Source organism: Onychostruthus taczanowskii, unplaced genomic scaffold (genome assembly GCF_017590055.1).
Source record: "Onychostruthus taczanowskii isolate IOZ18803 unplaced genomic scaffold, ASM1759005v1 scaffold38, whole genome shotgun sequence".
In the NCBI taxonomy this organism is placed as follows: Eukaryota; Metazoa; Chordata; class Aves; order Passeriformes; family Passeridae; genus Onychostruthus; species Onychostruthus taczanowskii.
The window spans coordinates 6,993,607-7,018,651 of NW_024501237.1; the positions used below are offsets into that span (position 1 = coordinate 6,993,607).

The following is a 25,045-nucleotide window of genomic DNA, read 5'->3' on the forward strand; positions in this document are numbered from 1 at the left end:
GCTTTTAGAACTGCCTTTTTCCCTTTCTTCTTTCCTGTTTTTTAACCCAAAAGGGTTTTGCTGATTCCTCCTGTGAAGAGCAATGCCACAAAATAGCTCCCAAGTCTAAGGCACTCCCTCATTGCAATTGCAAAATGCATACTTTTGTGGGCAGCTGAGAAGATACAACAACAATGGAACTATGAAGGCAAGACTTTTCTCCCAAAATACTGTTATCAGCCTGTGAGTCCTGTACACAGTCTTGCATCACATCTGTGGAATAAAATGCGAAAAAGTAATTTTTCAAGGGAAAAAAGAAAGATTATGTCCCACAAAGCTCTCTTCAGGCAGCTGGGAAATGGATGTCTTCCTACATAGTGAGTAAGAGACTACCAAAAGAGTATTTAAGTCAGCCAACAGATAAAGTTTTCCTTTTCAGCACTGAGAAAAACCCCAACCAAACCCCTAAAAAAAATCCCAGCAAAAACAAACACACACCACAAAACCAGGAAATTCTGTTTCCATGCATGAGACCTGAGCAGGAATATTCACTAGTGATGGCTTCTGACTCCAGCAATAACTTCAACAGAAAAGTTGTTTCAAGTTATTTTTTTAGCTATTCAGTCAAAAGTCTTTGCATTTTATATCACAATCCAACAAATGAATTTCCTTCCAAAACCCCACCCTTCTCTCCATGCCAAAAGTTCAAAAATCTGAAATTCTAGTCCCATTCTGGACTAACAATTCATTGCTCTGTCACCAAGACATATTTCGCAATGCGCCTTCAGTAAATTTGTGGCAAGAACCACCCATAAAATCCTGAACTGCCAAAACCTGCTCTGATATTCCCACTCCACTCGTTCCCACTCTCATTCAAGACTCCAGTGCAGCCTGAAAGCAGAGACAAGGAAAGGGCATCTCTGCCAGGAGTCCAGGTATTTTTCTGCTATGGCTACTGAGTTCTCTATCAATTCAAATTGAAAGATTCCCAACATATCAGTAAATTTGAAATGGAATCAATAAAGCTATTTGTCTCACTTCATCGTTGGCTCATGAATGAAGGAAAAAGAACAACTATTGATCAGAGATCAGTTCACCAGGTGCTGCAGATTGTGTAACTTTTGGTGCATATACTTATAAGAATAAATGAGGAAATCCCCCAGAGCATAGCAATCATTGTTATAAAAAAACCACAGTTTCTCTACTCTACAAATGTGCTAGTATCTGTATGTTCTTAAATACTTTAAATTTTATTCCTATAGATGGTTCTTTCTGAGAAAACTTGTCAATAGAAACACTGATTTCTGAACATACAGAGTGAAAGCTGTAGACAATCTGAAATTTGAAGACTGAAAAAGAGCATTTGATTTTGGGCTTCCTAATTATTTTTTACATGATAGCAGGACATTGAAAATTGAAGATTTTAAGTAGCAAAGCTGTCTGGAAGTGAAGTTTTTAAGGAACAACATAACAAAGGAAGTGTATTTATAGGTTTGAAAATGGGGGAGGGGGGGACATACTGAAGCAGCTGCATGGTTTTTGCACTGTGGACAAGAAAAAACAATTCAAAGGGAGGAAAAGGCAGACAGAGAAGAAAGTAAAATAGTTAAAAGCTGCAGTACTTAACTTATTCCTGTCTCCGGTATCATGCAAGTGTTGCTGCTTTTTGTTTTTACTTTAGAACTCGTACTTCTTTTTCCCCCTACCTGATCCAGTTTTCATAAGTGCCTTTCCCAGTTTTCATAATTAAACCCATTAAATAAATAATTATTCAGCTATGACGCGTGTTGCTATGGCAAGGACTGCGATAGCAAAGATTCAAGCTTTTATGACTTCAGTACAAGGTTACAGAGAAACCTGTGAGCAAGAAAAATGCATGATGAAAAGGGCCATTTCCATTTACATCAACTGCGAGGAAAGACACCGAGATGAAGTACATGGCTGCACCCTGAAGATTGGTCTAAGGGCGATTGTTTCATCTTCACTCCAGCCTCTGCACCACGTCACAGGAGGAAGAGAAATGTGACTGCTGACTACCTTATCCTTCTGGTTTTGTCTGAAGGCTTCACTAGCACAGTGCTCCAGCAGCACATGAGGCCCCAGGGCCACATCCATTCATGTACCTGCTAACCCAGACAAGTGCTCTTTTGCCTTTCAAAGTACCCATAAAAATACTGCAAGACTGTGATCTTTAAAGAGTGTGCACTCCTTGCCAGATAACTTTAAAGTGGCACTCGAGGAAGATAAACACAGCAGCCTGACTTCCCATAGGAACATGGGCATCTCCGTTCCCACCAGTGTCCAGCCCAGGTGGGAGAAACTCCACAAGATGCACAAGCAAAGCAGCAATGACAGCCTAAGGCAGAGGGGCAGGAACTTCTGGGGATTCCCTGGAGACAGTCAGATATACTTGGTGGTCTCCTTGGAAAGCTGTCCATGGAGTGAGACAGAGCCCCACAGCAGCGGGGGAGAGGTGCAGGGAGCAGCCTCCAGCCCTACACCCAACAAGGTTGAGGGAAAAGAAGAGAAGCTGCCCTCACAATTCTGACCAAACTTTCTCCCCAAACAATTAGAAAGCACTTTTGCTGAAGGCAAAAGTGACTTAGAAGAAAGAAGTGGCCACTCGCAGCATGGTGCCCTCCAGGTGACAAAGGCCACCACACAGACAAGCACAAACACCAGTCTCTAATGAGAAGCATAACCAAGCTAAAGCAAGGTGCTTCTAACTTGTTGCTATTTTTACCAGTAAATCTTGTCCTAAAAATATTTGCGTGGGGGAGGAGGAAAAAAAAAAAAGGAGGATTTAGTGGGGTGTCAACTAAAAACTTCACATCAAATGCATGCATGCATTTGAAAGCAAATAAACTGCTTTGATGCTGCTCCACAGTGGTGTCTGCAACTCAGCAGAGAGGACAGGTAGGCAGACTCTGACATTAACAGAAGAGGTGGGAGATCCAAAACCAGAGATGAAGAAAGCACACACTTGTACTGAACTTTCAAAACTAGTTATTCCAGTTTACCATTTTCTTCCTGAACTGACATAGCATAAACAAGAGGCAATGAACAAATGAAATGCAAGGCTAATCCCGAAGCATGAAAGTATTATAATTGTGCTGTGCTTGGCTAATTTTAGAAGATGAAGAAGAATGACTATACTATAATAAGTCAAACGTAAATATACAAGGCCCTCCAATCACCCACAGTGCATGCAGCCCACATTACTAAATTCTTCTCTGCATCCTCTCAGTTTAAAGTGATAAGAGCAATAAGAGCAGCAAGGAATTCTTCTATCTCCAGTTTGCTAGATAGACCTATTCTACTCCAGAGTAAGTTTAAAATTTACCAGTCACAATTTCTTTTAGTTCAAGCCTGATCTTCTGCCTGTAGGTTTCCCAACACACAGGAATGTCAGACAGTGTGATACAGAATTGTGAAGTCTAACACCTTCACAGTGCTCCTTGCCCCTTGCTGGCTCCACCAGTACCCCTGAATCCCAGGGAAAGCCAGATTTTCATCTCTGTGGTACCCATACACTGGGCTAACATCACTATATTCTGAAAACAGCAGTTTCTTACATGGCACACAAAATAATTGGACTGAAAATTCAAATTAAAAAAAAACCAACTAAACTACCAAAAAGCCAAACTACTGAGAAGTTTCAAATGAGGGAACATCTTCCCTTCTAGCTATTATTTCCAGATAAAAATCACTACAGGTCAGGGCCCCTCCAGTTGTAAAACCAGCATTTCGCACAAACCTTCTTTCTCTAACACAGATCATGGAGGTCAGATAACTGCTCAGAAATATTGAGATGCAAGACATATGGTAAACTATGCACAAATATAGGCTCACTATCTCCGCTTTAAGTTATCCTAAGAAACTCAGAACAATCTATCACAAGCAAACTATGATAAGCACATTAGGAAGGCTCTCAAAATAGGCAAAGTCAGAAAAATTAAAAATTGTCAAGGTACATTTCCTTCTAACCTTTTGGGAGAGTGGGAAGAGTAGAAGAAAATAAATCTGGAAACATATATTGCTTCAGTGGAGCTGTATTTTTAGTTTTCTGATTAAATTTTGTTATTGCTTTCATATAAAATTAAAATATTTTATTTTTTACTGTGACAGAAATAATTAAATATTTCTATTTTATCAAAACATTTTTATTCAAAGGTCATTAAATCAATTGATTATAATTAGATACTTCGATTCATCTAGATAACTATTCTGAATAACTCTCTTGAGGGAAACATCAACTCTTTTGAGAAACCTCAGATTCTTGGAGACAAACGAGTATTACATACTAATGTTCAAAAGGGATTCAAAAAGTAATTCTTGAAAAGCCCCAAATTTTTATAACAGACCTGATTCTATAGCTGAAGCAGTTCTCATGAACAAACCTGGTAAAACATATATTACTGCAGAACTTGGCTCACAACCAGACTAATTTAATGTTTTTCTGTTCAGCACAATAGCGATCAATTTACAGTAGCTCTGATTAACTGGCTCACTTGAAAAATTCTTTCCTAGATTTCGCTTCATATTAACTCATGAAGTTTAGTCCAAGAGGAAAATAAAATTTTCCTTAGCATTGGAAGTGTTATGCACAATGACTACTACATTCTTATTACCCTACATCTTCTCAGTGGAAGAAGCTGCTCACAGTAGCTATATTATATAAAATACCAAAAATATTCTTGTGATTAGCTCCAAAAGGTCACCACAAGACCAATAAGGCAGTGAGCTTGGGAAAGGGTTTTTAAAAAAAGAAAAATAAGTTGCCTCACTTGATACAAACTGTCCATCAACACATTTTCACTACATTTCAGAACAATCCAGAAGACCATCAATAAGAAAAACTGCAACTCCCATTTGCCTCTGTCAGAAACTCATGTCCCTTGATTTATTTTTTTAATACAAAAGGCTAGTATCATGGTATTTTTTGAGTGTGCCTGATTTCCCACAATCTGCAAAAGATTGGTATCATCATTCTGAGATGTGTCTGGAAAGCACAGAGATTTTATGTGCCATTAGTGTGTCATAGCAGAGGGGCATATTTTGTTAATTCTATGTAAAATATTACAGTAGGTTCACGTAGCTCTGCAGACTTTACCACACTCACCCAACAAGACAGGCTAGTTCGGCTTATACAATACGTAAACAAGCCTTAGAGCAAACATGCAGTAGAACAAGTTGAAACATTGGTTACATTAGTTAAACCTAATTACACCTGAGTAGCCTCTTCATTTCCAGTTATTCCCATTAAGTACACTGCTGGTTAGCAAGATCAGAATAAAACAAGCCATCACCTTCTCCATCCTACTCCTGGACTCCCCTTTCAGGAATACTTTGCACTGATTGATGCAGCAGAACAATTGGAGAGTGCACAAACAGGTCTGGACCACTTCCAATTTGCTTTCCCATCGAGATGCAGACAACTCTATCTTCTTCCCCCAATCAGAGTCATTTCAAAACTCAAAACACGCAGTCTGGTCAGTTTTAGCTCAACCAGCTGCAGCCCTCGGTGCCTTGATCTGTGTCACTACGTGCAGGATCTGTGCAGGATCCTGGTGAGGGGGCTCACACCATTTCCTCTTGGACAGCAATAGGCTTGGATTACACCATCAAATCACAGAATATTCTGAGTTGGAAGGGGTGGCACATAGGATACAGGGCTTATCTCCTGTGCATAGTAATTAATTCTGCTTTGTCACACATCATTCTTAGAGAATTTCTCAAAGACTTGTGAAAATAGAAAGCAGTAGCGCCAGTGGCCATGTCACCACTGTAAATGTATCTTCCAGCTCCAAATCACTTCAGACTTGCATGACACAGATTTGGGAGAAAAATACCAATTGAGGCACGGTCCAGGGAAGACATGACTGATGCTGTCAAAGCACCTGAAGACTCCAAAACTTTTTGCCTCATCCAGATGACAGAATGAATGCATGTTGTGAATTCCATTGCCTTCAGGTTTTGTTACATTAAAAATAGAATTTAAAAAACCAAATTATTTTATTATTAGAGTAGTGAGATCATCAAACGAAAGAAAATTTGGTTTTATAGTTAAAATTGCATTCCTTTAGGGGTCAGCTTTCATATTTATGTTTGCTTTTATATCTCAGTGGAATTTGAAAAACACACTCTATTTGGAGCTTTACTGAAGGATGACCACAAAGAAACTACAGCTGATACAGAGGACAGCAGCTTATCTTGGCAGCACTCCCAAAAAGCAGAGATAATTCCCATGCTCACCAGTCTCTATTCTGTCAATTCTGTCTATGCACAAATTCAATCCATTTTGGCCTTCATGGATTTCCATATGGGCAAAGTCCAAACTACAAAGGAATCTCTAAATCTGCCCAGATTAGACTAAAAAAAGAGCAATTATATGTAAAGTCTGCTACATGCTTTCTAAGCAGAGAAAGAGATGTGTTCTACCATGAAGTCTTCTGAAAAATTTTATGTAGTTCCTTCCCTCAGTATAGACATAAGAGCACTTCACAAAAATGCACAAGTGAATAGAATAACCTCAAAAATCCTTTGTACACATAATAGGAGAAATCAATCCTGATTGAGAAGCGAATGCAGAAAACACCCTCTAGTCCTAATAGTTCAGAAAATAGTTTTATTGCTCAACCCCAAACTTAGTGCAGAGTTCAAAACCAGAGATAAATCTGCTAGAGCAGTATTATATATAATATATATTATATTATATATAATATAATATATATTATATATATTATATATATATATAATATATATAATATATATTATATTATATATAATATAATATATATTATATATATTATATATATATATAATATATATAATATATATTATATTATATATAATATAATATATATTATATATATTATATATATATATAATATATATAATATATATTATATTATATATAATATAATATATATTATATATATTATATATATATATAATATATTATATTATATATAATAATATATAGCTTTCTATAGAGACATAGTGCAGTTGTGAATGGCTTTAAATACAACCTTCAAGAAGACTGCATTTTATGAATCTATGAACAAAAACCAGTTGTGGCATTTAGAGATATATAGGCCAGCCCTGATTAATATCTTTATCAATGATCTGGATGAGGGGTTCAAGTGCACCCTGAGTAAGTTCACAGACAATACCAAACTGGTTGGGAATGTTGATCTGCAGGAGGGCAGGAAGGCTCTGCAGAGGGATCTGGATGGGCTGGATGACTAGGACGAGGCCAAAGGTGTGAGGTTCAACAAGGCCAAGTGCCGGGTCCTGCTCTTGGGCTGCAACAACCCCAGGCAGCAACACAGGCTGGGGCAGAGTGGCTGGAAAAGGCCCAGCGGAACAGGACCTGGGAGTGCTGGTCAACAGCAGCTGAACACGATCCAGCTGTGCCCAGGAGGCCAAGGAGGTCAGCAGCATCCTGGCCTGGGTCAGCAATGGTGTGGCCAGCAGGACCAGGGCAGCGATTGTCCCCCTGTACTCAGCACTGGTGAGGCCACACCTCAAATCCTGTTTGGGCCCCACAATAAAAGAAAGACATTTTGATTCTGGAGCATGTCCAGAGAAGAGCAATGGAGTTGGGGAAGAGTCTGGAGCACAAGTGCTATGAGGAGCAGCTGAAAGAGCTGGAGCTCTGTAGCCTGGAGAAAAGGAGGCTCAGGGAGGACTGACACCAAAAAAAAACCAAAAAACCCAAAAAAACCACCACCCAACCAAAAACAAACAAACAACCAAAACCAAACCCACCAAACAAAAAAAAAAAAACCAAACAAACAAACAAAACAAAACCCCAAAGCAAAACAAAACAAAAAAAACCCAGCTACTGTGAGCTCTGTCTGGTAAATGCCAACATGCCCAGGCAATAATGAATGTGGGCAAGGTCATCTACAAGTTCCTGAAATGGGCAATTCTAGTGGTGAAGATAAATGTCAGGAAAATGTTGGGTGTATGTTAAAGGAACAGAGATGTCAGCTGCAAAGACAACTTCCAAGAAACAGAAAATACACTTAATTTGGTAGCAAAACATTAGTGGTAGTAGTTTACAGAAGAAAAGTCTGAGAAAAGGCAGCATTTAGGAGCTGAGAGTGAGTGTGTGCCATTGATGCAAAGTTTACATACAATGAGCATGAGGAGCCATCCATAGACAGATCAATGGCAATGCAGAGCAAAGATTAACAGGCTGACACAGAAGCTGCAGATCTTCAAAGGAAAGACCAAAAGGAAAAGGAAAAAAAGAAAATAAAAGCCTACTACCTTTCAAGAAAGACATTAATTAAGTTACAAGGGTAGCAGGGTATTATATCACAAGGCTAGGTACAAGAGGTCAAGCAAGGAGTTTTTGCTTGCTTCTGAAGTGAATAAAAATGAAAAGGGAAAAAATTAAATAGAATGAATGGGTATCAGCTTGGACAAGGTCACCTGTAGGCTTCTGCAGGCATCTGCAAAAGTCTTGAGGAAAGACTGAGCTAGGCTAAAGCCAAGGCTTCACCTTCTAGGAAGGCTTTCAGCTCCAAATTTTGCTCCAGCTGACCCCTCACGGAAAACCTTCGGGGCACACCGCAAGCCTTATTTATTTACCTGCCTTTTTACCTGAACACCACAGGAATGGAGGCTTTGTGAAGATTCTCCTATTTCTTACTAGGAAGGCACAGAGATTTATTCTGTTGGCACATCACAAATCCCTAAGCTGTTTCAACTGCTTTAATTACTATAAATATATATATCTATATATAATATAGATATATATAAATATATATATATAAATATATATAAAGAGGTTCTGGTAATCACTCAAAAACAAACTGGGCTTTATTACATTTAGAATATATCCTTATTTGGACATTGAGGTAAGTTTTACCACACTCAACTTGTTCTTTCAAATAATTTCATTAGCAATACTTAATTTTTAACCAAGACCCATAAAAACTTGGAGGACTCCCATTTTTTTTTTTAATTTACAATAACACTGGACTAACAGAGCTACAGTTCAAGCAATATGTCCTTGTTATCACATACAATAATTATCCCAAACAAACTTTCTGAATTATGCCACTGAAATCTTAAAGATTTGCTGGATTCTGTCTAATCTTTACAATACACCCTTGGGTAATTTCATCCTTGTGAAATTCTCCTCGTAAATCAAAAGCTCAGTCCTGCAAACCCATCTGCATCTTGGGATCTTTTTATACAGGTGAATAAGAATGTTTGAATGCTACCAGAGAAAACCTGCAGTTCAGAAGAGTTACATTTGATAGCCTCAATGAATTCTCTTCCAATCAGTCACTTGCTAACTGTGTAGCCTGCAGTTTAGGGATCTGTTATAAAAAAATAATTAATCAGTGTTGGATGCTGTATTTCTTTATGAAAAGCCAAGATTAACACATTGAGTCAACATGTTCTATTTTGAAATAGTTTAATTCACTAAGGAGATGACTACTTTCCTCAAATGATGCAGACTTGTCTGCTGTTGTCTCAGCCAATTCAGAGGCTTGTTATTCACTACTTGGTTGATTTCAAAATCAGACTACCCCTTCAGAAAGTTGCAGAGACTATGACATCACATTTATGATAATTTATTGCATAATTACAGTGACTACATCCTTGGATTTTATTTCATGGGAAAGCATGTTTTCTACTATAGCCACAACCATTTTCTTGGCTTACACCTGTCCACAGTCACAAGTTTTGGCATAAAGCTTAGCATGATTTTTTTCATATTACTATATAGGTGTTTAATAGCAACTTAAGGCTGCATAGTTCAATTGCATAGAGAAATACTTGCACTTTACAATAAGACTCACTGAAATTTCACAAGCAGCTCAGAAGCGCTGCTTAACAAGTTGCTAAAAATCATACAACACCCCATCTGATTTCACTTTAATACCACTTATGTCTTCTTAAAGAGACAAAAAGCCCAACAATCTTTGAGAAGGCAAGATTGTCATCACTTCAGATGAATTACAATAATGCAATCACTGAAATTCAATGCAAGAGTATAATTTTGTAACCTCAAATTCCAATGGAAAGATTTGGACACCACTGTGATGTTTACTGACAAGAACTGATAAAATAGCACTGTGGAACATTACAAGACAAAGTAATGCAAATGACTGCAAAATTGGGTTTCATTGTACTTTGGTAAGTGTTGTCTTCATTTTAACCAAAACACTTTATATTACAAGCTTAAAAGACAATAGCAGACAGGGACTATAATACTATAATTACAGGACCCAGCCCTTACATTTTTGTTTCCAATTCAGCAAAACTTTCACCACATGGCATTGAAAGGACACATAAGTTTTTTCTACATTATTTAACATGGCATTTTTTTTGAATACGTACTGTTAAGTTTCAAGATTTCCAAAATGCATGTAGCAAACAGATAAAAATATTTTCATGTAATTGTTTCCACATGGTACAGTTTTATTATGAAAGAGGTTGCCATGATTTTAGAATGGAAAATACTATTAAGAGGGTGCTGTCTTCTATCACAATGCTTTCTTTCAAATTCCCTAGTATGTACAATGGTACATTACCCAAATTGCACCCCCAAGAAAATTACTTTTATACTCCACATACAGCAAACTCATTTCAACCTCAACCATAGGAAAATGTAACTCCTCCCACTACTGCAAAATAAAATGTAAATTCTTTCACTATACATAGGCAAACACTGCAAGCAGGCAATGATGGCAAAAAGGGTATCCAACCCAACCACAACTAAAACAAGCTCTCAGATTTGAAGTCTCTCAAACTTATCTTTCTGAGGAACTTCATTAATTCATTTACTGACTGGATGAGAAAAAATGGCACAAGGGAAAGCCCTATGTCCCTGTGCATATGCAGCCTCAGCCAGAACAAACTAGAACATGAGGCATTCCTATGGCATGTAATAGCAGGGTTCTTTTCTTTCAATTGTCTTTTCTGAAACTGGTACTAAACTAGACTAGAGTAACATTCTGTTCCTTTGTCTTACTGCTACAACCTGCAAAATGGTTTTGGTAGCTTTTTTAGATCATCTGTATAGCATGCTTCCCATGCTATAAACACCATCGTCAGAAAAGTCAAGGTAAGTTGTAGCTTAAGAAAAAGGCAAACTTTTTATCTTTTACAAGAAAGCACAATTAAGCCAGCCTAATATTCAGGGTGTTCTTTCCTCATCTAATCTATCCTAAACATATTTAACTTAGTCTCTCCTTCTTCCATCTTAGTAGTAAGAACCAGAGAGGGAAGTGAGGAGGAACAGATGAGCAGGAAGGTACAAGTGCAAAGCCGCCAAACAAAAGACTGGGTTTTTCCCCTGCTGTCTCCATTTACCGAACAAATTCCATTTAATAGTTCCACATGCAGTGCAGGAGCTGTAGTGTTCAACACATTATGAGGCTGGTCTATGATGACTCAAGATGAATTTTCTTCACAAACGACAGTAACCAGTAAAAAGCGTGCAAATGCAACAGGAGAGGTGGGAAGCCTCCAGGGGTGTTAGCTGCGTCTTCTCTGTATCATTCTGGAGTCACAGTCAATTCAAAAATAAAATAAAGGATTTTCAAAGCTAAGAAAGAGGAGTAATAACATGAAAAATGAGGATGACACACTTCTATTTTGCAGCTTTTACAAATGTGGTCTAAGATATACAGCAGGCTGATGGAGGCTGACACATGCTCCAAAGTATCCTTTGTTATATTCTTGCCTTGCAGTGAAGGAATCAAAAAAATAAGCAAAGCCTGAGTGTTAGACCAAGCAGTTTCTTCCAAGTGACTAGATAGATGACCCATAATATGTACTTCAGCACTGTACCTATATGCAAGGTGTGAGAGAGCCAAGAGGCACCACCAAGAGCAGCAAGACTTGAGGCAATCTGCTTACTACTGTTATTAACTGCAGAAACTCATAGCCCACAGTTTATGCTCTGCTTTTGTCATCTGTTACCATTCACCTGCTTGGCCCTGATTAGCCCAGCAACCCCAGCAGTTTGGAAGATTGGAAAGACAAGGAAATCAGCTGGGCACAGAAGCATGCAGTAAGCAGCTTACCCAACCTGTACACAACTGAATTAGCTTCCCAAGCACACTGCCAGAGGGACCCCCCCGACCTTCATAAACACAGTCTTAACATTTGGAAAGGTGCCAGGAAGAAAACGTTTGTTTACTGCAGGCAGGAAGAGCTACCTATGATTCAGATATTAGGAAGTGACAGGAAGGACTAAATTATGTAATTTAAAAGTAGAAAAATAAACACAAAATAGTTGCAATGAGAGAAAGGAGGAGGAGGAGAAGGAAAAGATGAAGAGACAAATTTTGCATCTTCGATCCCACTTGTGCACGGCTGAATCCATCATTGCAGCAGGAAGCCCCCATAGGATTCCTTCACCTTTTAACCCTCCTTCTAGAGTCCCTAACCAGGGACTTTCCTCCTCAGCACTGAGTAAGAAACATCTGTCCACCTCAGTCTCTCAGTTGGAAAGGAATGATCACAGTCTTCCTTATTCCTTATTTTATTTAAGCAGACTGAGATTTCAGAAGAGCATTCCATTAGCCCTCCCTTTAAACAACAACTACCTGAAGCAAAGGATCAAAGAGCTCATTCTCCAGTCAGCTAAAGGAGTTAGGAACACACTCCAGCTGTCTGATGCTGGTTGTAGAGACTGACAGGAAAGCCTTTTCCCGTAAGCAGAAGGCAGGACAGGCACCCCAATGGGAATAGCATTGCATTCCCTGCAGTTGTTGGAAGCAATCTCAGCAGTGGCAGTGCTGCTTATGACTTTGCACCTCCCATCCACAGTTTGTTAGATCCCAGCAGAAGTTTAAAGTTTCTTAAACTGCAGTACAATCTGCATTATTAACATGCCCATTTCAAGGCGAAAACAGCAAACAAGCAGATTTATATCACAGTAAGTTATGGCTATACTGTAAGAAAACCCCACCAAAGAATACTCTCAAATTTATATAATGATAGTGGTGCCTCCATTATATTATCAGTAAAGATCCTCCTGTCATTCTCTTTCTAAATCAGACAATAAATTCCTGCTCTTTTTTTTTTCCCCCCCAGAGCTACAGAGATTCACAGACCAACAGAGCCATCAGATCAAGGAAAAATTCAAAGGACTGTAAATTAACTTAGCACTGAAGTACACACCATAGCAGAAAACTCTGTAGTTACTTGTCCTAGAACAAAATTACCCTGGGACGAAACCAGGGTTAAATTTCCCAGTTTACACTAATGAGTCACTTGTATGCTACTCCTCAGTTTTGATCTTTCCCCTGCTCCGTTTCTCCTTTCTCCATGCCAAAACCCTAGAAAAGAAAAAACAGGCTTTATTTTAGTAATGACTGACTCCCAAATGAATACCAGTGTGTCCTTTCTGCTAACAGGCCTTTGGTAGTGAAGAGTCATTTTAGTTATCTCTCACAGTGCTGAGAAGCTTATGCAATTTTCCTTCATTTGTGCACACAGACAACTGCATTAGATACGTCATAACTAAGAGCGTGACATGACCTCAGCTTTGAGGGCATTATTTCACACTGAGTAACAAGCCATTAGACTGCAAAACTTGCTCACACAGCATGATGCTAATAATTTCAGCAATAATTGCATACAAACAGTGAATGGAATTGCACCAGGACATGCAAGATTCAGGAAGATACACTTACTGACATCCCTACTCTTGCACTAACTAATATTATCTCCCTTACCAACAGGGAAGGATTTTGTAAACATCAAGTTTGTCTAATGCCACCATGAGAACATCACCCAGTGTAACACATAATTGAAATAAAAAACATTTCTTTAATGAAGAGCACCAAAAGAAATCACAGAATTATGTAACAAGTAATAGATTCAAAAACAATAAGTTTTTGTCAGTTTGTGGTTTAAATCTCAAATTAAGTTCATATAGATCACTATTTTCTAGGAAAGCAGAACTGCCAGATGGCATCACACTCACAGCCTACCTCTGACTCTTCCCGCACATCAGCAGAAGAAAAGACTGGGTCACACAAGTGAACCAAAGGAACCAATTACAACATGACATTTTAGAAGTTTCCTCTTATCACAGCCTAGACCTCCAAGTATTCATGTTTTACAGATGGGGGATTTTCTCCAAGCCTCCCCAGAATCTCCTGCATTCCCAGTGTGGATATCACATGGCAGAGCATTCCACAGCCTCGCTTGCTCTAGAAAACACCAGCCTCTTCTGTTTCAAACTACTCTCTAAACACTCCTCCCTTTCTCCCTGCCCCCTCTTTTTTTTTCTTTAATTAAACAATGCAAGGACAAATTGTCAATTCACATCAAGTTCACACGTTACTCTGACATCCTCTTTCTTGGTTGCTTATTGATGAAATAAACACATACCAATCCTTATAACAACCATTAGAAGCATCAAATAAATTATCCCCACCATCTCTTTCGTAATAAATTCCTTACTTTTCAGTGTTTGCTGCAAAGGGGCACACTTGCTGTCAGTATTTTACTCTATTTTTAAGGATCACAGATATGTATATGCATTTTTAAAAATCATAAGTGTTTGTTAAATTCTGTATATGGACTTATGACTGGTTTCAAAAGCTTTCCTTATAAAGCAGCAATTCTCCCTGCACCATCCCAAAACCAGGGGAAGCTTTTCCACTACATCTGATCCTGTTTAAGAATCTATATGGAAACACAAGCATCAGAAAACTGTAACAGAAACATGCATTAAGTGTGAATGGGAACATTTGTCTAACACATTACGTGACTCAGTGCAGTTATTCTTCATACAAAGGGAAAGTGACAAACTGACACGATAACATTCAGAACTGCCTTTTTTTTTTTTTTTAGAAATGGGTAGCATGCCATTTTGAGACTCAAAATTCATTTTTCATCTGATAACATTTGTGTGTTAACCCTTTTAATAACCTTACCAAAAGCACTGTAATTCTTCAGTGTTGATTGCATCAAAGATCTATTTGAACTGTGTTTGAAGAGCTTCCTGTATTCTTATTCCATACCCAAGAATGAACTCCTACTGTCAGAAATAAACACCTACAGAGGGTTTGTTTTGCTTTTAAATCCCAAACCCCAGACAACATAGAAGAATAAACCGGTCTAATTTTGTGGGTTTTTTTCTTTTTCCCCCTTTTCCTTTGAGGCAGAAATACTGAAGAGCCAGGTGGTGGCTGTAGCCCCAGAGACAGGAGCATGCTGGCCTGCTCCACTGAAACCGATTGCATTCCTCCCGGGGTGGAGACATGCTTACCCAGGAGGAAGGAGAGAGCACATCTGCCATCACCCTGCCCCAAGGCTGGCTATGCTGAGAAGTGGGTGGGGAAGCAGATTTACTTTGCGACAGCCACTATCTCCACTGCCATGAAGGGTTTACCCGGCATTGTTTTCACTTACAAAGCAGCGGAACAACCCACATATCACTAGCGAGATGGCTGGAAAATTTGTGTGGGGAACAGGCAAAGGGACAAGGTTGCTTTTCTCCTGCTGGCAAGGTTATCCCAATGCCTGGCCATCATCCTCAGCCACCAGGTACAGCCACTGGCCTGCACAGCACTCCCCCATCAAGGTTTCTCATCCGAGCTAGCCAACCTGTGGCAGAAGGCAAAAGTTACCTCCTTTTAAAAAACACAGAGAGGTAAAAGCTTTTTTCTGGCTTCCTAGAAATTCTCAGACAACAGAACAAGCACAACTCCTGAAAAAGCGTAGTTGTTCTTAAATCAGTCTGCCAAGATATTGCTGTGCAAAATAAAAAGGAGCAAAAGCTTTTAATTTAATTCTCTTCTTGATTTGGCTGGCTGTCTGAAGAGAGAGGCTGGATCTTGGCACAGCTTCCTAGCTGAAGTATCACCTCTTTCTCCAGATATGTTTTTAAACAGAATTATTTGTATTATGCACAGATATTATATTTAATAATACACAAGCCTTATAAAGCTATGGACATAGCTTCCTGACCTTTTTAATTACATGCTGCTGTGCCACCAAGAGAGACAACGACAAATACCCATTTTATATTTACCCGAAATAACAGCCATTTACCAAGAAAAAAAAAGAAGAAAAGTGTGTCACCATAACCTCAGGGAGTTTAATCATAAAGTTGTAATTTTGGGCACAAAAAGCAATTAGATATATTCCTTCTCCTCAGTTGAAAAACAAAAACACAACAAGAAAAAGATGGTTAGAGAGTTCAACAGCTAATTCAGTCTCTTTCATCTCACAGAAAGTTACCTTGTAAACATTTCCTCGCTGGATACTGCTAAGGAGACAGTCATATACTAGGTAACATAAGAGCACTTTTTACAACTAAAAGCACTGTGGCATGTTTGAAAAAGCTTCAAAAGTTCTTAATGAGAAACAAAACCTTTGTCAACAGCTAGTAGCAAACACAAGTACAAAAAACATACTACATAACCTTTTATTGGAAGCCAGGGGTGCTTTTCTTAAAAAAAAAAAAAAAAAAAAAAAAAAGGTTCAAAAATACAACTAGCACATTGCAATGAATAATACTTACAAAGCTAACATTATTTGTGCAACTATTCCTAAAGCAAATGAGCAAGAGAATTCATACAAGAACCAATATAAAAACCTAATCAAGAATTGATAAAGAGGGAATTGAAAATAAATAGTATATTATTGCATTTGGGAGATGGCAGAATCCTCCCTCCATCCTTCCAAAAAAAAAAAGAAAAAGAAAGGAAAAATGAAAGAAATACCTGGTACTCCTTTAGAGCTATTTGTTGGTTCATATAAGGAGCTGTATTCACATTAGAGTCCCTAAAACAGCAGCAAATTATACTGTACTACAATATTCATCTGTACACAACACTTACCTGCCTTGACAAGATTATCCCTTTCTGTGTGATCTTTCTTGCTCAAGTAATTTGCAAGACATAAGGTCTGTCCCTCCTAATGAAATACTGCAATGAAATTGCAACAGTAGAACTTGCGTCTATTGGCAATAAAATGATTACTCACTGAAGCACAGAAAACATTAAGGTAATTTTGAAAAGGTCTCAAGAAGTCTGTCACTGCAACACTGGAAAAGTGGGAATGAAAAAATGAGGTGAATCTTAGCTCTATGTCAAAACAAAACTTGCACCTCATCATTTGTACTCCCCTTCTTGATTTAGGAAAATATTTCCACCAATACAGTTCAGTGACATCTACTTTTAGACTAGGAAAAGATGAAAGAATGACTAAAGAAGTATAAGATACCTGAGTCATCTACAACCTACAGGTTTATCCTCTTCCTTAAATTTACTATGTTTTTAATAACCGATGTTTCTTTCACTTTTTTGCCAACAATTCTATCGAAGGCATCAGTAAACTTTAATGGGGAGTAAATGTTTTGTAAATGTCTGTAGAAGAGTGAATTTGATTCTAATAATGTGATCCAAAAGTTATGTCAAAAAAGACAAAAAAAAACATACCTCAGAACTGACCATTATTCCAACATTTTTAAAACTTAAAGAGGGAGAGAAAAGGACATTAGAAACAATTCTGTTTGTCACCTTCTTCTCTCCCTTGGACTGTTGAATACCAAGAATTACCTCTCAGCTGAAAGAGTTACCTGCTCTAACAAAGGTTTCCAGAATTGATGCTCATTTTGACAGTCAAGGTCTATACTTTTTTAAGCTAAACTGTCCAATAAAACATTATTTTCTCAATTTATCCAACTGACATTTCACACAGCTGCTCTGGGCTGATGATTGACTTAAAGGCATGCAAATCAAGCTCATCTGTGCATAACTGGAAATTAAAATCATTTTATTTCATTATTTCCTCTGCTTAGTACATATGTTACTTATACCTAATCTCAGTGCTGCAAGACTCTGTGCACACATGGAGGAGCAGCCCCTATGCAGCATCATAAAATGAAAGTAGCAGACACTGATTTGTTTTCCCACTTCCTCTCCCTGCTACTTTCTCATTGAACTGTAATCCCCTGTGATTAGCTGCACCAAATCCCATTAACAGACTTATCAAAATACAGAAGCAATACTGAAAAGGTATCCATAAATTGCTATACATTCAATTGAGAACCATCTTCAATATCACGAAAAGTCAGAATTTGATTGTTCCTTCATTTCTCAGCTACTGTGTTCTGAGTTAGGAGTTATTATCTCACAGATAAAAATTAGGAGTTATTATTTCACAGATGTTGGGAAAAATTTTTATTTCATATATCCAGTAGTTCACCTGCACTTCAAGAGGAACAGGACTATTTCTGTTAATTAGGTCTCCAATTTTCCTATCTACACCAAGGAAAAATGCATTCAAGTGGTTCAGATACCATCTCATCCCCCAAGCTCAGAAATGCTTAAATTAATAGTATAGTAAACGACATAAAAATTAAAATAGCTAGTGGAAGATGATCTTATTATGCACACATTAGACTTCTTAATCTGTTTCATATGCTGGTGACTGCTCTTACCCTCTGCAACCATCCTCTGGGAGTGAATTCAGAGCATGCACCACAGGTCAGTCACTAAGATTGCTGCAGCTTTGGCAGCAAAGTCAACGCTAGCTGCTGATGTCCTGTCAAAGATGACAAATACTTGTATGATGAGTTCCATGTTCCTCAAGTGAGCCTTACACCCCAACAGCTCGCTCAGGATGTAGCTACAGCCCTAAAGTCATACCCAAGATCATATCAGCATCTTCAGCAGGCACACAAAACAAAGCAACTTCCTCCTACAATCCACAAAAACACTGTGTTTAGTCATGCCTTCATCATTTAGAGTTTACTGACCCATGTTTGAAAGGATCAAAAGTGAAACTGCTGTTTTCTGACCAGTGCCAAGCAGAAGGGGAGGGTCAGACTTCCTTCCAGAAGGAAGTTTCCTGCCTGAACACCAATCCCTGTGAGGTCTTCAGCAACTTCTTGAGTAGCACAAGCACAATCAAGTTCAAAATACAAAAAGATGTCACATAATGTTTCTTGACAATACTCATCTGTCTTGAGTTAACTTAACTTGACCCTGTTCCATGGAGACCACACTGAATGATGTCAGACAAGCTCATCTTAGTTTGGCTTGGCTGTTTCCTGTAAACCAACCAGCTTCTTAAATTTCCTCACTACAGTGACGAAAGATCACAAAAAAAAGCTTAACACAAACAGGTGTCTTCCAGAAAAAGGGCTTTGGTCATGCACTGAAGCTTTTACCAAATTAAAACTATTCTGCTGAATATAACATTTCTTAAAACCCTTACATATCTTAGCACATTTAAGTATTACTGAAGACAGAAGATGCACCTATGTGACTAGTGCCAAAGAGCAACTGCCATACAAAAAACCAGCAAAATATTCCACTTCTGTACCTATGCTGTCTGAGCCTTTAGTTTAAACATCAATAACTAGCTTAATAATCTCGCCCTTTTTTAGTCACTTTCTATAACTGAAAAGATTAGAAAGTAAGAGGATGTTACCTGTAGCCATGCCTGAATCATATCAGTGCACCTTACATCCTAGGGAGATCAAGCCCATTTCTCATTTTTAAACTCCTTGCTTCAAAATAACTAAATGAACTATCAATAGGAATAGTCAAATAACCACAGGATTTTTAGCCATACTTACATCAAAATTAAGGTTTCTTAACTTACTTTCAAAAATCATCTTATGAATTATAAAAAGAATGGGGAAGTCTATTAGATACAGAAAAATCTGAACAAATTTATCCCAAAGTGTTTAGTCTACACAGAGTATTTTTTATGGAGTTTTACCTTTTGTCCAATAAAATGTATTTGTAAGTAGGACATATTAGAACGACAGAACAGTTAGGATTGGAAAGGACCTCTGGAAATCATCCAGCCCAAACTTCTGTTAAGGCAGGGTCACCTGGAGCAGGTGACACAGGAACACGGCCAGGGTCCAGAATGTCTCCAGAGAGGGAGAGTCCATGACCTCCATAGGCAGCCTGTTCCAGTGCTCTGCCACCCTCAATGTAAAGAAGTTCTTCCTCATGTTGAGGTGAAACTTCTTGTGTTTTTAGTTTATGGCCATTGCTCCTCATCCTATCACTGAGAATCACTGACAAGTGTCTGGCATCAACCTCTTGGCACCAGTCTTTGAGATATTTATATGCACTGGTGAGATTCCCTCAGAATACTGGGAATTATATTACATCATTAGACTTTCTACAAACTGGTTCCATAAACCAACCATCAATGCTAAGATTCTGATTTAGAGCACATCCAGGTGTCCTACTGAGCACTAGCCTACCCCAGACAAAAGTGTAGTCGTTCTAGGAGAGAATTTAAGACTTAGTCCTATTCCCTCAAGCTTTTCTTTCTTGCTTTACCAAGGACAGCTGTGTTTAAATATCTGGTGGTTTCCTAGCATAATGGCAGTGAAAAACCTCTGTGCTGCCACCACAAAGCATTAGCTATTTTAACTGGCACGTGCACAACAGAACTGCAACGTAGCAGAAAACCACGAAGCCAAGGTTTACTATCACATTTTAAAGGACAGATGGACAGAAAGGGGCTTTCCAACTACATTTTTTAAAAATAAGAGAACATAAAAATCATAGCAAGTTAAAGTGAGCACATAAACACTTGCAAATTTTAAGGCAATGGAAGAAGGGAATAAAGAAAAACATACAAGAAAATAGCAGAAGCTGTGAAATTTAGCAGTCCTACATCTCTCTGCACAAACAAGTTCTTTCATGTCCTCGTGAAACCAGAACACAGGCTGTGAAGAGCTGTGCAGGATTTAGCCCCAACTCTCTTTTCCTTCTCCTCTGCTAAATACACATCTTGACCACCCACCAGCACCAAAAGTTACCAGTACTTTCTTCAGAGATCTGCTGCTGGAAACAACCAGTCAATTCCCTCAAACAAACGGCTCTGAACAGCAGCTCCAGGGAACTCACAGCAGGTGCCAATAGCTGTCAGAACATTAATTCCATACCAAAACCACATGAACAAAGCATGAGAACAGAACTCCTAAGAGGGGAAATAAACATTCATGACATTAAGGCATACAGTCAAGGAAATCTGATTATTCCACCTGCAGGACAGGGTTGGTTGGAGGGTTTTTACTTTTTTTAGCCTCAAAATGAGTATAAGCTAACTTTAATACCACATCCAACAGTTTCAAACTAAAAATTAAAGTCCCTGTGAAACATATGTCTGTGTACTAGCTTCAAAGTGCTCCTTTTCACCCTAAGAACTAAACCATATTTGACAGCAATATCAGACTTTTTATCTTCATTCCCAGATGGTAACCTGGGTTTGCCCCAACACTTGCATGCAAAACCTAATAGAGCATGAAGTTCCAATTTTTCATATATACCTGTGAAAAGTATGTGTTGCAGAAAAACTGTTTCCTATTGGAATCACTTTCCCAGCTTTTCATCTAGTGATGAAAATACCCTTGAAATACCACCACCATAAAACATGGCTTTGGAAAAGGTAGTTCTCTGCTGTGCCTTCACTTAAGCATAGAATTACAGGGAACACAAGCCAACTCTCCAGCCAGGGCACTCAGCTAAAGTTCATTCTCTTAAGTACATCAACTTCTTGTTTGCTTGAAGACGGTGACCATAATGTCAAGGTCACTTTTAGGTCTTTGAAGGGAGTGTCAGCCTTCAGCCTGCTACAGGTCAGGCACTAAATACAAACAGGAGGAATTTTACTTTAAGCCCTTCTTTAAGCGGTACCTTTCTTTTATACAAGCAGAAAAAAGTCAAAAATAACATGTAGGATTTAAATTTACAACCTTATGGCCTACAATGCATGGTGATGTTCAGCCAAATCACGCTAACATAAGCTTGCCATATTATCATCCTGATACTCTGCCTACTCAAAAAGCAGATCCCCCTTTCAAGTGAAAATTAAGGCATTACCTCTTTAGGACAGAAAACCACTTGACCAGTGCTGTAGTCAGGGTTTTCCCCTCAAAGGTTCTTGTGCAATTCCAGTATGGAAATGGAGCTATAAATACACTGAAGGGGCAGCTACATGGAAAAAAAAGTTGGCATATTAAGCGACTGATTAATGAGATTGATTTAGGAGGGCAAACTCTGTCCATTTACAGACTGCACCCTTCACAGGATTTAAGAGTTTGAGCAGAAAATTTATTAAATGTCTTTAGAAATATGAATACTGCTCTTAATTCCTCCACACTGGTAAAGAGGTATCCTGTGAATACACACACACAAACATGGAGAATTGGCCAAGAATACAGTCCACGTCAAATTTAGGAGGGAAGCAGAACCCTGCTATGACCCATCGGATGTTCTCTTTCCTTCACACAAAGAGGATTTTTAACATTGAGAACCAGAGAACAGGCTATCCCAAATACTGGCTTTTAATTTAAATAGAGACTCATTTCATAAATTTCCTGGCATTAAAAAAAAAGCCCAGAACAGTTTTTCAAGAAGAGACTGCTAATCGCTAACAGACAAAAATAACATGGTCACATTAAGATCTGTATTGACAGATTCTCAAATAAATCTGAAGTAATAAATCTGAAATAAAATTTCTGATAAATCTGAAATAATCTGCTTTAAAAAGGAGAACACTGGGGGGAAAAATGAAGAAGAAAGAAAAGAGGAAAAAAAAAAAAAAGGCCCAACATTTTGTCCCAATTACACAGATGCCACGACACAAGCCGGGTGCCAATGGGAAAGGGCTCAGCCAGCAGCGATGACTCCTGGCATCACCCATCCCTCCTACGTGACCTGACAGCCTCCCCGGCGGCCCCGCAGCTCCGCTGTGCCCTGTCATGGAATCTGCCCGCTCAGCAAACGCGCTCCATTTTCTTGCCAGCAGCGCGGTGTCCGCTCTGCCGCAGCCCCTGCGAGCGCAGCCACTACTGAGCAACAGCGGGAACAACTTCGGGAAAGACACAGGCGCTTCTCTCACAACTCCCTCCTCTTTTTTTCCCGGTGCGGAGAGCAAGAGTAGAGTTACCCCCGCCCCAGCGGGAGCGCTCCCGGGGCATCCCCGGCTCCCGCCGTCTCCGGGCCACCAGCCCCGAGTGCAATCCCGCCGGGAGCGGCGCGGAACCGGGGCAGCCTCCGCCCTCCTTGGGATCGGGCACCAGCCCCGGGACAGCAAGTGTTTACGTTTAAAAATACATATATACCGAGCCCGGACCCAGAGGGAAGAGGGGAAAACTCCGCCCCCTCCCTTGGAAAGGCAATAAAAGCTGGGCTGAAACATCTGACCGCTCAGCGCCCCTTTTTTAAGAAGGAAAAGAAAAGAAAAAAAAAAACAAAAACAAAAACAAAAAAAAACCACAAAAAACAAAAAAAGAGGAATTGAAGATATGGGAAAATAAACGCTGGGGAAGCGGCAAGGACGTGGCGTGCAGAATTCTCGGCTGGAACGGGGAGGCGGCCGGGAGGGCGGCTCGCCCGGGCCCGGCCGGGAGGGATCGCGCGGGGAGGCCGGGCCGGGCCGGGCCGACGGGAGCGGGAGGCGAGCGCAGGGCTCCGGCGGGAGAGAAGTGGGACAGGGAGGAAGGGAGGGAGTTAGGGGGAGCGCGGCCCGCGAGTGGGAGAGGGCACTCACGTAGCGTTTCAACTTCTTCTCCGGCGGGGACTTTCGGAGCCAGCCCGAGCAGACCACCTCCCCGCCGCTCATGGCTGCGCCGCTGCCCGCCGGGGCGCTCCCTCCGCCTCCTGCTCCTTCTCTTCCTCAGGCAGCGGACACAGGGAGCCGCGATCGGCGGCGGCGGCAGCACCGCGCCCGGCCCGGCCTCCCGGGGCTGCGGGATTAGGGGCGGGACGGGGCGCAGGGTGTATGTGTCTGTCTGTCTCTCTCGCACAACAGCCGACCGGAGCGGAGCGGGGCGGCGAGCGAGGCTGAGGCGGGAGGGTTCCTCCTGCCTCCTCCTCCTGCTCCTCCTCGCCGCCGCCGAGTTACACGGACATGGAGAGAGACCACAGGGGCGGCCGCCACCCCGCCGCAACTTCGGCGTCCCGGGGCGGGATTCAGGATCCAGCCACCGCCCCGCGCCGGTGGCGCCTCCTCCGCTTCGCCGGGACCCTCCCGCTGGGCAGGGCGGCGGGGGACTCCCTCCCGCCCGCCTCTCCAAGCTCAGCGCCGGCCGCCGCGGCTCCCCAGTGGCTCCTTTCCCTTCTTCCTCCTCCCACTGCGCCGGGAGGAGGGGATCGGCAGCACTCCTGCCTTCCCTTCCTCGCCTTCTCCTTCGCGGGGAGTGGCGGGGCGGGGGTCTAGCCCCGAGGCTGGGGCCGTGGCCCGGGGCTGGGTCCGCTCCCTGCCGGTCAGTGAGGGAAGGCTTTGACCTGGAATTCACGGCGCCGTGTCGCCCCCGAGCCCCCCTTCCCCCGGCGCCAAGCGGCGGTGCCGCCCCGACCGGCCCCGCCTGCCCCGCCCAGTGCCGCGGCTCCCCCCGAGACTGCCGGAGCCTTTTCAAACAACAAGGGCTTGGACGCAGGGTGGCAGGGAAGTAGGCAGGGAGGGACGGCCGGCCGGCGCTTCCAGAGGGATCCTGGGAGCTGTAGTCGGCGGCCGGTGAGAACTGCGGCGGCGCGGCCGGGAGCGGAGCGGAGGGGACGGGGGTGAGGGACGGGCTCGGTCCCTACGAGGAAAACAAATAAACAAACAAAACCCCAAGCAAGAAAACAAGCAAACAAAACCCAACCTAAAAATCCCAATTAAAACTGCATTAAAAATAGCGCGGCCTAAGTAAATTCCTCTTAGCAAGTGTGAAACTGCCGTAGCAAAAAAAGGAAAAAAAAAATTTATTATCCAAGTCGTTCACCATCTCTGCTGTGGGTGCTCTCTGTCTCTTCCACTCTGTCAGAAAAGAGTTAAATAAGTAATAACAAATAAATTAATAAATATGGTTAGTAAATAATATATTCTTAAATAAATAAAAAGAATAATACACTTTCAACAAAAATAGTTATAATTTTTTTAAACAAATTTTTTTCAGATTACTAAATGGCAGGTTCTGAAATGGGATTGCTGCTGTCTTGTCTAGCCCCAGTGATCTTCCACTGCAGAGAAACAGTCCCTCTAGTGTGCCTTGGCTGGAGGGAGCCCAACGATGCTACCATTTATTTAGGTATAAGTGTATTAA

The 25,045-nt window shown here is 40.6% G+C and overlaps 1 protein-coding gene across 11 annotated transcripts in view; it reads right to left on the bottom strand.

Annotated features, from left to right (window-relative positions):
• Positions 1-24,390, bottom strand: part of GAB1 (GRB2 associated binding protein 1) — a 96,653-nt gene extending 72,263 nt beyond the window's left edge. For 5 of the 11 annotated variants that reach the window (XM_041411969.1, XM_041411972.1, XM_041411968.1 and 2 more), the window contains exon 1: positions 23,509-24,388. In XM_041411969.1, the coding sequence (XP_041267903.1) occupies positions 23,509-23,580 (72 nt within the window). In that variant the 5' untranslated portion in view covers positions 23,581-24,388. Of the gene's footprint in view, positions 1-23,508 lie in introns of all 11 variants that reach the window. The other 6 variants (XM_041411974.1, XM_041411973.1, XM_041411970.1 and 3 more) reach the window with 2 other exon arrangements.
• Positions 24,391-25,045: the final 655 nt, after the last annotated feature.